General features: G+C 47.3%; 1 protein-coding gene across 19 annotated transcripts in view; it reads left to right on the top strand.

Annotated features, from left to right (window-relative positions):
• LOC137432425 (calcium/calmodulin-dependent protein kinase type II delta chain) overlaps positions 1–14,261 on the top strand; it is a 268,454-nt gene that overhangs the window by 237,834 nt on the left and 16,359 nt on the right. For all 19 annotated transcript variants that reach the window (XM_068124347.2, XM_068124345.2, XM_068124341.2 and 16 more), the window contains one exon: positions 3,611–3,864. In XM_068124347.2, the coding sequence (XP_067980448.1) occupies positions 3,611–3,846 (236 nt within the window). In that variant the 3' untranslated portion in view covers positions 3,847–3,864. The remainder of the gene's footprint in view (positions 1–3,610; positions 3,865–14,261) is intronic.

The following is a 14,261-nucleotide window of genomic DNA, read 5'->3' as shown; positions in this document are numbered from 1 at the left end:
TAATAACAATTTAGTTATGATATATTTGGTTTGTTAGAATTAAGTTTTTCCTTCATCGTTGCTCAAGGAACATGGATAAACCATAATGGCTGATCGCGGCTGAAGGCGCCGTATTCGCGTATAGTGTCATGTTGTATAGAGGCTTCCTACAGATTTCCAGTAGATTGTTGACAAGGTTGTCCATATACATTTTGTTCCTAGATATATATAGATATGATTTTTGGCAGCCAACCTTTTTACAGCACGCCATGTCTGTTTTTCGAAAAAAAACTGGTTTGCCCCCCCTGGGTACAACTGGAAATTTGGAAAGAGGTGGACTTGGGGAAGGTTCGTAGATATAGAAAAGATCATGGTTTTGGATGGGAGGGGTTGATGTGGTGGGGGGTGGGGGGGGGGGTGATCTGAGATGGTGACGAACAGCTGTCTTGAAAGGAGGATGCAAAACCAGAAAGGAGGTGGTAGAAGACGGTGAGACCACCAACCTGTTTGCAATGTGAAATTGATAGGCCCATAGACTCTGCTTCTTCGCTGTAAATTCCAATGATCTTGAAGGAATTAGTTTCCACTGTGTCAAGCTGAGCAAGGTGTGAGGCATGGGCACCAACCAGGCCAGTGGGGGTCAGCAATGCTCCATGAAGCTGTGGATGAATGCCTCTTTTTTAATACATGGACAAGGCTCGTGAAAAAGCTTGGACACATAACAGATCAGGACACCACATAAAAAAGGGAACAACAGCAGCAGGAAACACCAACAGCAGGGCGTAAGGAGAAAGTAGACGGAGACGGACAAACAAGGGATGTGGATAACAATGAGTTGTTAGGGGAAACCACAAAGGCTGGACAAGATGGATACATAAACAAAATTTTGGGAGGTGGGGTGGTTTAACGAGTTCAGAAGAGATCATGGTTTTGGATGGGGGTGGTGAGATGATGGTGGTGAACAGCTGTCTTTAAAACATGGAGGGAAGAATATGATTGAAGGGAGTATGGAAGGTGGTTCCACTGGCAGTAAAAGAGAGGAATAAATGAGTGGAGGTGAGCAGTCGTTCTGGATTTAGGCAGTTTCACGACGATGGGGTTGCTAGTCGACCACATGTGAGCTGCAGATACTTAAGGGGGAGGGGACAGAGCACGGAGAAGGCAGAAGGTGCAAGACCAGAAATGAGGCAGAAGAGGACAGAGAGACCACCGACCTGTTAGCAGTGGCGAAATGATAGGCTCATAGACTCAGATTCAGCGTGGGAGAATCCAATTATCTTGAAAGCCTTGGTTTCCACGATGTCAAGATGTGAGGAGGTGAGGCGGGAGCCAGGCCAGAGGGGAGAGCAGTACCCCATCAAGCTGTGGATGAAAGCCTTGTAGTAGGATTGGAGCTCAGGTGTGGCAAGGAAGGACTTTGCTTGAGGGAGGATTCCCAGTTGGCGTCTGGCTTTGGAGGCCAACTTTGAAATGTGGCTTGCCCAAGAGATATCATGGCTGAGAGTGAGACACAAGAGTTTGAGTGACTGAACCTCTTCGAGATTGTTGTTGAGAAAGTAGATGGGAGAGTTTGCGCAACGCTCCTTTCGGAGAGAGAGAGAGAGAGAGAGAGAGTGAGTTTGGGGGGAGTTCTCAGGATTTAAGACATATTCGAAGTGTTTGACCAGTTTGTGATTTTGACAAGGTCTGAGTATAGGGAAGAGACTGCTGTCTATCTCTCAGAAGGATGGGAAATGTTACGGCAGAGAGTGAAGTCATCAGCAAAGAGATAAAGAGGATTTTCCAGAGAGTCAGAGAGATCATTGATGAATATTAGGAATAAGATGGGGTCTAGAACACTGCCTTGGGGTACTCCAGCCTTGACAGATAGAGGAGAAGAAATGGTTCCGTTGAGAGCCACACATTGGGCTGTGAGAGTGGAGGAGGTTAGTAATACAAGAGTGGAGTTGGCCTAAGATTCCATTGGCAGACAGTTTGGAGAACAAGGCAGGATGCCAGACTGTATCGAAAGCTCGAGATATACCCAGAGAGACGGCCCTGATATTATGACTGATATTGATGGTCTCAGCACATTGTTGGGAGAGAATAAGCAGCATGTCCAAGGTACAGTGACCAAGTCTGAAACTGAATTGATGATCTGAGATGAGGTTGTTGGAGAAAAGGGATTATTTTGTGTCAAATGCAATGATGGATTCCATGACCTTGCTGATGATTTAAAGTAAGCTAATAGTTCTGCAGTTGAGGAGATCCGTTTTTGCACCTTTTTATGTAATGCTGTGATGATATTTGATTTCCAAGCAGATAGAAGATGACCTGTGGTAAATGACAGGGTGGAAAGGACAGAGAGAGGAAGTGCAAAAACAGCAGAGCAGGTTTTTAGGCCTCGTGAGCTGATGCCATCATCCGGCCCATCCACCTTCTGAAGTGTAAAAGTCAGTGTCCAGGAAGATTTGGTTGTGACTGAGTAGGGTGTGTAAGATTTTGAAGGAAAAACAGAATTGAGGCATTCAGCCTTCTCACGAGCAGAGACGGCTTTGGTGATATTTTTAAGAGAGGGCAGCGATGGAAGGGGAGCATACACAAGAGACTTAACAAGGCACCATCAGGTTTAAGAAGAGGGAGACAAGTATGGAAGTGCAATCTTGAGGTTGGGCAGATGTTGTTTTCTGGCTCTCCTGAGAGTGGACACACTTGTTGCAGGTTTTGTGGGATGATCTGAGATTGCCATCAGTCGGGTTTGCCTTCTAGGACATGAAGGCAACTTCATTCAAAGCAACTGCCTCATCACAGCACTCTATGTACCAAGGGTGGAAGAAGGGTAGGATAATTGAGGAGGAGATGGGATGAATCTATGCATGAGAAAGAGCAGGTGTCTGTCAAAGAATTCCGAGGCTGAGTTAACATCAAGGGCAGTAGACATGGGAGACCCGCCCTGAAGTGAGTTGGCTGCGTACAGTCCCTGTCAATCTGCCTGAGTGAACTGCCATACTCGTCGGCATTGATTAACCATTTTCTAAAACACACGCACACACACACACACACACACACACACACACACACACACACACACACACACACACACACATCACACACACTGGAATGGAAAAGAAGAGATCAGTTCAACTGGGATGGTCCAATTTGAATACAACAACAACAACATGCATTTTAAGGCCATTTTCCCTGCAAGAGTGGGGGTTAGCCTTGCGGTCCCCATGACAATCTTCTCCATCTTGCCCTATTTTCTACATCTCCCCTTGTTAACCCCCTTGCCCGCATTTCTTCTTCCACCATCTTTAGCCAAGTCTTTCTCGGTCTTCCCCGTTCTCTACTTCCTTCTACATTCATTCCCATCACTCTTCTCAACCAGTCACTTTCATCCTTCCTCAACACATGACCAAACCATCTCTACCTGTTTCTCTTCACAGTTTGAATAATTTTGAATCATCAAGTCATATCAATCATATCTCATCTAATTATATAATAGCTCTTACGTCCTCTTGTCCACATTAACTTTGTGTTCATATTTATGATGATAATTTATTGGTTTAGTTTGAACATGAATTCATTTGTTTGTTTGACCTTTGTGAAACCAACCCTTCTTGTCTTCCCTATCATACCACCTTCATTGTAGTGCTGTCCAAGAATACGCGCCCAATCCACACGACAATTCTTAATCCACACGTGCACCTTATTGGCGAAGAAGCGGCATGTGTGGCCTATGTTCGACTCACACAGTTCCTGGATGGCAGCGGCATTCCACGCACCCAGCAGTCAGAGGAGACGCGTGTGTGGCAGCGCCGTGATGGCCGCTGGCGCAATGTCCACTTCCACCGTTCTGGTGCCCCGTCTGCTCCACCCATCAAATAAGGGCCTTTACAATTGAAGGTGATTGCAAGTTTAAGTTGATTTACTTTTTAAAAATAAAGCATAAACAGTTAACTCATATATATATATTGTCACCTTCGTGCCATTCTTGCTCAAGTCAAATTTTATCGAAAATGACATTTTGTTATCCGGTAATTGGTTATTGTGTCTAGTTACTGTCAATTCATAATAGAATGTCTATACACGTTTTTTTCGCCGAAAAAAATGTGTTTGTTCAACTCCGTGCCATTTCTGCTTATCGAGTGTTCGTGCCATTTCCGCTCATCGTATATCACCGAAATAATGACTCCTCCCATTAAATTCAACGAATCCTAACCCATCTCTATAACGCAAGTTAGAGATGACATAAAAAAACTCGTGTATAAATGAAAACAAATTCAATGTATCATAACAATTCATTTCTTGATTATTCGTTCCAAAGGGTCGTCAGCATTTAGGTAGAACCGTGAGCAATATTGTCTCTAGCACTTCTCCGTGCCATAATTGCCTAAGCCAAAATTGCTCACGGTGATTTGCCCAAGCCAAAATTGCTCACGGTGATTTATAATCTCTGTTATTTATAAATTTAGCTTAGGTACATGTTTCTCTACAATTGCATGCAATGATAATCTAGGTTTTCTTCACTTAACAGAATTTAAATTCAGTACTGAATCAGATGGCTCGAAAAAAAAACGTTTTTTGTGATTATGTCGTAAACGCTTTTTTCGACTTGAGCAAGAATGGCACGAAGGTGACTATATATATATATATATATATATATATATATATATATATATATATATATATATATATATATATATATATATATTATATATATTATATATATATATATATATACATACATACATACATACATACATATACAGACTTGGCATTTAAAATGGAATTTTTTTTTTTTTCTTGACTTGGGTTTACTTTCTTAACTCAGTATATCAATCTGGTGAGTTTCTTTTACACTTTGGTGATTTGTTTGTTAAAAGAACCATGTCACTGATTGTCTGTCGCAGCAAGAAGTCAACAACAGGATTATATCACAGGTGGCGTGGCAAAATGTACGGACAGGTGCATTTGATGATTGGCTTCACAGTCGGGTATACAAGGGTTGTTGTGTTCTGTATTAGCGGAAAACAAATGCTGCACGTCTCCAAAAGTTATTGCCGCTTCCTCTGGAGATGGTCCGTCAACTCGACAATGCTGTTTGTCATGGAGTGGTGGCTTTACGAAATTACGGCATGAAACAGCGTGCTATTGCTCGGCAGTATGGCATCACTCAAGGTCAGGTGTCAAAGATCCTGAAACGAAATGCTCAGAGGGGTGTCCCTACTCCAATACCGAGGCCAGGACGTCCCCGCAGAACCACAAGGAGGGATGATCGCCAGCTGCACCGGTTAGTCCGCAATGGCCGTACCAAGTCAGCTAATCGGCTTTGGGCTGAGTGGCAGCAACTGACAAATGTGCCTGTATCCAGAAGGCTAGTCAACCAACGACTGGTTCAAGCAGGCTATCGTGCCAGGCGTCCCCTGAGAAAGCCACGCCTGACCAGACAAAACCGCCAGCGCCGATTGCAGTGGGCCAGAGAGCACCGTCAATGGCAGCCAGGACACTGGAATCACGTGATCTTCAGTGACGAGTCTAGATTTCTGGTCTATCGTCAAGATGGCCATGTCCGAGTGTGCAGACAAGTGCATGAAGCCTACAACAAAGATTGTATAGTGCCAAGAGTCCAAGCGGGAGGTGGTGGGGTGACCGTTTGGGCTGCTTGTCATGCAGGGGGAAAAACTGACCTGGTTGTTCTGAATGGAAACCTGAACCAGTTCAAGTTCAGGGCCATTCTGGAAGAAACATTGCTTCCATTTGCTCGTGCAGCCTTTCAAGGAAACTTTGTCTTCCAAGATGACAATGCACGGCCTCATCGTGCTCGCATGATCCAACATTTTCTTGCTGACCGTGGTGTAGAGCATATGGAGTGGCCTGCCATGTCCCCGGATATGAATCCGATAGAGAACTTGTGGGCAGAATTAACGCGTCAAATCGACCACTTGGACCAGCAGCCGACCTCTGTGCGTGAATTGTAGCAGGCTATTGTCACTGCATGGCAAGCGATTCCTGTCCAAACCTTGGCAAATCTCGTGAACAGCATGCCTCAATGTGTACGTGCTCTCCTGAATGCTCGTGGGGGTTACACGAAGTACTGAACTGTAATTTTACTGTCCGTAATCCCAGTCGTAATTTAACTTTTGTTTTTGATAAAAAAATATTTGGCTAATGTGCAAAATAATGAGATACTTTTTGAAAACGTACAGAAGTTTAACACAGTACTGTCCATGAATTGAGTTCGATATCAGTTTACATCACTTTCAAGGATCAATTTATTTGTTTCGAAATGTCAAATGTGGATTTTGTTTCTTTTAAAGGTCACATTAACAAAATCTAGAATAATTTCAACATAATTCCAATGAACTTTTGGTTCCAAGACATCTTGAAAAGTAAGTTCACCCCCACAAAAAAAATATTGCATATTAAATGCCAAGTCTGTATATATACGTATATATATATATATATATATATATATATATATATATATATATATATATATATATATATATATATATATATATATATACAGTATATATATATATATATATATATATATATATATATATATATATATATATATATATATATACGTATATATATATATATATATATATATATATATTTGCGAGCATTTCTTGATCTTCAGTATATATATATATATTTATATATATATATATATATATATATATATATTTGCGAGCATTTCTTGTATAGCTTATGATGTCTTCACCTTTGAATAAGCATTTATATGGCATTGTGATTTAAGAATGTGGTAAGAAAGGTGGAACCATTTGTTTTGGCATCGCTGGTACCCAGAGTGCCCCAGGATGTGACGACACTCTCCACAAGCGTAATGGTTGGTTGTCTCGTCTAAGATATGTAGTGTGTGTGTGTGTGTGTTTGTGTGTGTGTGTGTGTGTGTGTGTGTGTGTGTGTGTGTGTGTGTGTGTGTGTGTGTGTGTGTGTCTCATCTCCACTACGAGCCTAAGATCTTATTAAAATTAAAAAAGCTCATAGATCGTAAACGTCAAAAAAATTCCACTTGTAGATAGAGATGGAAGCAAAGGTGAGGGCAACAAATGTTTGGTCAATGAAAAGTCCGATTTCATGCAAATATAATAAATTACCTCTAAATCTAGAAGGACACTCGGTAGAGCGCATACCTCCACCAGGCTGAACAGTTTATGTTTTGTATCCCATTGATAGGCCGGATATGCATCTGAGCCTGAACCAAAATCGAGTCAGCTTGTTCTTGTCACCTACCCATCTCATGCTCCAAGTTTTGTCCAAATCCGTCCACAACTTTTTGAGATATCATGCTATATATCATTTTTGGCCCCATCTCTCAATGGTGAAGAATCACTTAAAACATTATAGTATCCGGATCCAGATCTTCAACAAAGATCTCATCATTTTATCCTTGTCAATCACCCAACCTCTCCACCAAATTTTGTCCTAATCCGTCCACAACATTTTGAGATATCCTTTTCACAGACAAACAAACAAACAGGGGTGAATGAATACATAACCTCCTTCAACCTTCAGTGGTGGATGTGAAAAAAACGAAAACAAATGAAATCACAAAAATAATGAAATTAAAACTTTCCAGTTTCATCAAGATGCCAGATTTTGAAAGAGACCGATTGACTCAGATCTGATAAACTTATTGGTTAAACGCAGACAACTATTTCTATTTGATACCTTCAGTCACTCTTCAAGACCAATTTGGTGGTAATCTTGACAAAGGGCTTTGGGGGCTCACAAAGAAGGTCAAATGTGGTCAAAATAGGTAAAATGTGATGAATTTTTACTTTTATCAGTTACTGCAGATCCATCTTTCAGGGCATGGTGATGTATATTAAGAGTGACATACTGATTAAATTTCCCAATAATTAATACAATTGGTGGTACTAGAGTTATAACTTAATCCAATTTGGCTTCGGTTCATTTGAAGGTTATCTCAGCCTGGGGAGGAGGATCAAAAACAAGAATGAGAAGAATTCAAGTCCATTTGAGTTACTTCATATGAGCATTCCAGTCGTTTTATTTGAAGGTCTATCTCAAATACCCAGCACTACGTTGTTCTTTTGTGTATGCAGAAATCGAGGCTCATCGAGTAGGTAAACGACAGAGGGCAGTAGGTTCACAGACGGAACGAGGATCAAAGAGGCACAGGAAGACAAAATAAAGTGCAGGGGTGAAAATGGTAGAGAGCGTGAGTTGGTGATTGGCAGCACGCTTGAAAGCCTGGAGGGAGGAGCATACAACAACAGGGAGTCAGTTCCCCAGACAGAGAATGTATAGCAAATGGCACCATCAGCAAATGGGCCATAGGATGTTTCAGGGAATGGGAGAGGTCGTTTCAGTCCAACATGGATACCTTCAGCCCTATAATGCCGCCTTGTGGGAAAACCAGTCTCGTAACAAAGATCACATGACATCATGCCATCGAAATTGACTGACGAGCTTCCACTTGGTAAGAAAAATTGCATAACCTTTCAAGGAAGGCCCTTGACCTACTATTAGCAGACAGCTTGGTAAGTAAGACTGATTGTGCCAACAAAAACAACAGGCATTTTAAGGCCATTTTCCCTGCTAGAGCGGGGGTTAGCCTTGCGGTCCCCATGACAATCTTCTCCATTTTGCCCTATTTTCTGCATCTCTCCTTGTTAACCTCCTTGCCAGCATTTCTTCTTCCACCATCTTTAGCCTAGTCTTTCTCGGTGTTCCCCGTCCTCTACTTCCTTCTACATTCATTTCCATCACTCTTCTCAACCAGTCACTTTCATCCTTCCTCAACACATGACCAAACCATCTCAACCTGTTCCTCTTCACAGCATCAATCACAGGCTCTATTCCCATCATTTTTCGCAATTCATCATTTGTCTTCCTCTCTCTCAACGATACTCCGCACATCCATCGAACCATTCGCATTTCCACCCTTACCAGCCTTCGTTGCTGCTCTACGTTCATTACCCATGTCTCGCTCCCATAAATCATAACACTTCTCACACATGCAGCATACACCTTTCCCTTCAGCTTCAACGACACTCCCCTCCTCATCAGCACGCCACTCAGTTCCCGAAACTTCTTCCATGCACATCTCACTCGAGCAACCGTTGCCGAGTCTGATCCACCTTCTCCATTCAGCATGTCTCCTAGGTAACAAAATGTTTTCACACCCTCCAGCTTCACGCCGTCTCCAAGATCCAACTCAACATTTCCTCCATCTGCAGCTCCCTCTGCGCACACCTTACATTTGAATGTAGCTGCCGCACTGGTTAATGACCCTCTCAGACCACTACATTTTGATGAACCCACTCAGCGCACATTGTATATTGAATGGAGTTCAGTAAGTAAGTAAGACTGATTGTGAGACAGTATCAAAAGCTTGACAGATGCCCAGAAAAAGGGCCCTGATCTCTCGTTTGAGATTTAGTGCTTCCGTCCATTGTTGGGTGAAAATAAATAACATGATGTTGCGAGACTCCCCAGGATGGAAAATGAGCTGATGATCAAATATTACAAAGTTAAAGAAAAGATTATTCCTGAGGTCTGCTGATATGTCCCCATCACTTTCCTGATAATGGGGAGAAGGGTCCACAGAACTTAACTAGAACAGTGCTTGGAAGAGTGCATACCTCCACCAGGCTGAACAGTTTATGTTTCGTAACCCACTCATAGGTCGGATCTGGATTTGGACGTGAACCAAAATCGAATTGGCTTGTTCTTGTCGCCTAACCAAATTCATCCACTGAGTTTTATCGTACTTCATCCACAACTTTTTGAGATATCATGCTATAATATATATATATATATATATATATATAATAAAAGGCTGTGTCCGTCCATCTGTCTGTCTCCTCCATAACTCAAAACCATGAAACCTAGCAGTCCAAAACTTTGCATGCATACACCTGGACCTCCAACAGATTGCAAGGATGAAAACTGGGTGTGGCTGTGTTATAACACCCTTTTTGAGGATGATTAACAAGGTGCGCATAAGAAAAAAAAAACCGATGTGGTGGCTTACCAATATTGCGGCCCACCATTTTGGTCAGCGCACTTTGGTCAGCACCTTGCTGGGTTCTTAAGCCACCAATTTGTTCCGGCCTTCTCAAACACGCCTTGCCTTGGAAACATGATCGATTAATTATTATCATTACTTAATTGAAGCACATCATCAAAATCTGGATTTGGATATGAGGATTGGATGCTGTAGACTAAATAAATGTCCAAATGTGGAGTGGAATTTGTCAAAATTTACCATATCTGGCGATTGTATAACTGTATATATGTATTTATTTTAGCGAGGCTGTGATTCTCATTCTGGGGTTATTTTTTTTTTTTTTTCAACTTAATAATAATCATTACATAATTGAAGCATATCATCAAAATCTGGATTCGGATATGAGGATTGGATGCTGTAGACTAAATAAATGTCTAAATGTGGAGTGAAATCTGACAAAATTTACCATATCTGGCGATTATATAACTGTATATATGTATTTATTTAAGCGAGGCTGTGATTCTCATTCTGGGGTTAGTTTTTTTAATTTAACTTAATAATAATCATTACAGAAGCATATCATCAAAATCTGGATTCAGATATGAGGATTGGATGCTGTAGACTAAATAAATGTCCAAATTTGGAGTGCAATCTGACAAAATGTACCATTTTAGCGATTTTTTATATGTATATATATATATATATATATATATATATATATATATATATATATATATATATATATATATATATATATATATATATATATAAAATTTCTTTGAGCGAGGCTGTCATTCTCATTCTGGGGTTAGTTTTTTTTATTTAATTTAATAATAATCATTACATAATTGAAGCATATCATCAGAATCTGGATTCAGATATGAGGATTGGATGCTGTAGACTAAATAAATGTCCAAATTTGGAGTGCAATCTGACAAAATGTACCATTTTTAGCGATTTATATATATATATATATATATGAAGCGCGATGCTGCGCGCGCTAATGCTTACGCAAGGAGCAAGCGGACAACGCGGTTCATAAAAGAGTCTTTATTGAAAGTACTCAAACTGCAGCACTGAGCTGCTCCGGGCTGCGCGCCCCGTGTATATCTTGAGGCCACGCCTCTCTCTTGGGCGTGGCCGCCGCCCACTCGGTGCGCGGAATGATGTCACCACGCAAGTGGGCTTTCGTGTCCGCCACACGCGCCCCCCCAGAATTCCCGCGCACCTGGAGGGCCAGTTTGCGGGGCAAACGGATGACCCGGCCGAAGCGCCCCCTGGCGATCGGCGGCGTCCGGGGTGCAGGGATGCCAGGTGGGATGCCTCTGGCTGCCCCTGGGATGGGTGCAGGCCCGGGGGCGGCGTGGCGGCGGGGCTGGGCGGTGCCGGGGGTCCGCCCGCAGGGGGGCGGCCCCGACGCGGGGGTCGGGCCACTGGCGGTGGATGGTCCACGTCGAGGTGGGCCGGCTTGAGGCGGTCTACAGAAACGCGGTCAGGAGTACCGCCGATGTCCAGGGTGAAGTGCTTCGCCCCGGTCTCCAGCACGCGGAAAGGCCCGTCATACGGGGGCCGCAGTGGTGTCCGGTGGGCATCGTGGCGGACGAAGACGTACTCCGCCGTGCGAAGCTCCGGGGCGACGTGCGTCGGTGGGTGCCCGTGGCATGCCGTTGGCACCGGGGCGAACCTCTGGGCGGTCTCTTGCAGAGCGGAGCGCTGCTGTGCCGCGGACCATGGTGCCGTGGAGTCTGGGAGGAACTCGCCCGGCACCCGCAGCGGTTGCCCGAAGACCAACTCCGCCGCGGATGCGCGCAGGTCCTCCTTGGGCGCCGTCCGGAGGCCCAGCAGGACCCAGGGGAGCCTGTCGACCCAGCTGCCGTCGCGGAGGGTGGCCCGGAGCGCGGCCTTCAATGAGCGGTGAAATCGCTCACACAGGCCGTTAGCCTGGGGGTGGTAGGCCGTGGTTCGGTGCAGCCGGACCCCGAGCCCCTGCGCGACCGCACCCCAGAGCTCCGAGGTGAACTGGGGGCCGCGGTCGGACGAGATGTCTGAGGGGGCGCCGAACCGGGCGACCCAGGTGGCGATGAAAGCCTGCGCGACGTCCGCTGCCGTCGTCGACGCCAAGGGCATGGCCTCCGGCCACCGGGTGGTGCGGTCCACCATGGTGAGGACGTGGGTGAAACCCCACGAGGGAGGCAGAGGTCCCACCAGGTCCACGTGGACGTGGTCAAACCGGCGTTCCGGCACCGTGAACGGGGCCAACGGGGCCTGGGTGTGCCGGTGCACCTTGGCGCGCTGGCACGCGAGGCACGTCCTGGCCCAGCCGCGGACGGCCTTCCGGAGGCCATGCCAGACGAACTTGTCGGCGATCAACCTTTGGGAGGCCCTTGCGCCCGGGTGGGACAGGCCGTGGATGGCGTCAAACACCTGGCGCTGCCAGCCCGCGGGCACGATGGGGCGAGGCCGCCCGAGGGAGACGTCGCACAATAGGACCGCGCCCGCGCCGTCGAACGGCACCTCGGTGACGCGGAGGCCCGTGACGGCGGTCCGCAAGGCCTGGACGTCGGGGTCAGCGGCCTGGTCCGCTGCCATCCGGGCATAGTCGATGCCGAGGTGGACTGCGTGGGCGACGGCCCGGGAAAGGCAATCCACCACCGGGTTGTCCTTCCCCGCGACGTGCCGGATGTCCGTCGTGTACTCAGACACGGCCGAGAGGTGACGCTGCTGCCGGGCCGACCACGGCTCGGTGACCTTGCCCATCGCGAAGATCAGCGGCTCGTGGTCGACGAAGGCCGTGAACGCACGGCCCTCGAGCAGATGGCGAAAGTGCCTGACCGCCAAGTGAAGCCCGAGCAACTCGCGGTCGAAGGTACTGTAACGGCGTTCGGGCGGGCGAAGCTGCCGGCTAAAGAACGCCAGCGGTTGCCAAGCTCCACGCACCCATTGCTCGTGCACCGCGCCCACCGCGTAGTCCGAGGCGTCTGTGGTGAGGGCGATCGGTGCATCGGGCGCCGGGTGCGCGAGCATGGTGGCATTAGCCAAGGTGAGCTTCGCGCCTGTGAACGCCGTGTCCATCTGCTCGGTCCAGGTAACGTCGCCTTTGCCCGGCTTACCTCGGAGAGCTTCGTGCAGGGGGCGCAGGAGCTGGGCGATACGGGGCAGGACCGATGGTAAAAGTTCACCATGCCCAGGAACTCCTGCAGCCCTCTGATCGTGCGGGGGCGCGAAAACCCCTTCACCGCCTCCACCTTGGCCGGCAGGGGGACGACACCAGGGCCTGGTGACACGGTGCCCCAGAAAATTGATTACGGCGATGCCGAACCGGCACTTTGCGGGGTTCACAATCATGCCATGCTGGCCCAGGCGTTCGAAGAGCGTGCGGAGGTGGCGTAGGTGCTCTTCGCAGGACGCGCTGGCGACGAGGATATCGTCCAGGTAGACGTAGACAAAATCCAAGTCGCGCAGGACGCTGTCCATCAGTCGCTGGAACGCCTGAGCCGCATTCTTCAGACCGAAGGGCATCCGCAGGAACTCGAAGAGTCCGAATGGCGTGATGACCGCCGTCTTCGGGACGTCCTCCGGCCTGACGGGGACCTGATGGTAGCCGCGTATGAGGTCCACCTTCGAGAAGAAGGACATGCCCGCCAAACGGGCGGAAAAGTCCTGAATGTGGGGGACGGGGTAGCGGTCGGGAGTGGTGGCGTCATTGAGACGGCGATAGTCCCCGCACGGTCGCCATCCCCCGCCGGGCTTCGGCACGATGTGCAGCGGCTATGCCCAAGCACTCTCCGAGCGCCGAACGATGCCGAGTCGCTCCAGGGTAGCGAACCCCGCTTTTGCCACCGCCAGCTTCGTCGGCTCGAGGCGGCGTGCCCGGGCGTAGACCGGTGGCCCGACGGTGGGGATGTGATGGGCCACCCCGTGCTTGACGGCCCCCGCCGAGAAGGTGGGCTGCGTGAGGGCCGGGAAGCCGGCGAGGAGGCGGGTGAATTCGTCCGCTGCCGGAAGCGTACAGATCAACGTGGCCGGAACCGAACCGTTCGGCAAGCCGCTCGGCGAGCCGCTCGTTGAGCTGCTCGACGAGCTGGGCAGCGCACAAGCGAGCGAGCTGAACGTCTCGGCCTGGACAAGACGTCTGCGCTTTACGTCGACCAGGAGCCCATTAGCGCACAGGAAGTCCGCGCCAAGCAGTGACATGGGCACGTCGGCGGTGACGAACGTCCATCGGAAAACCTGCCCTCTGAACCGCAGAGAGAGGCAGCGTTTTCCGTACGTACGGATGGGCGTCCCGTTC

The sequence above is a fragment of the Myxine glutinosa genome, chromosome 8 (assembly GCF_964187855.1).
Source record: "Myxine glutinosa chromosome 8, kmMyxGlut1.1, whole genome shotgun sequence".
NCBI lineage: Eukaryota > Metazoa > Chordata > Myxini > Myxiniformes > Myxinidae > Myxine > Myxine glutinosa.
This window is presented reverse-complemented; position numbering and strand designations above follow the sequence as displayed.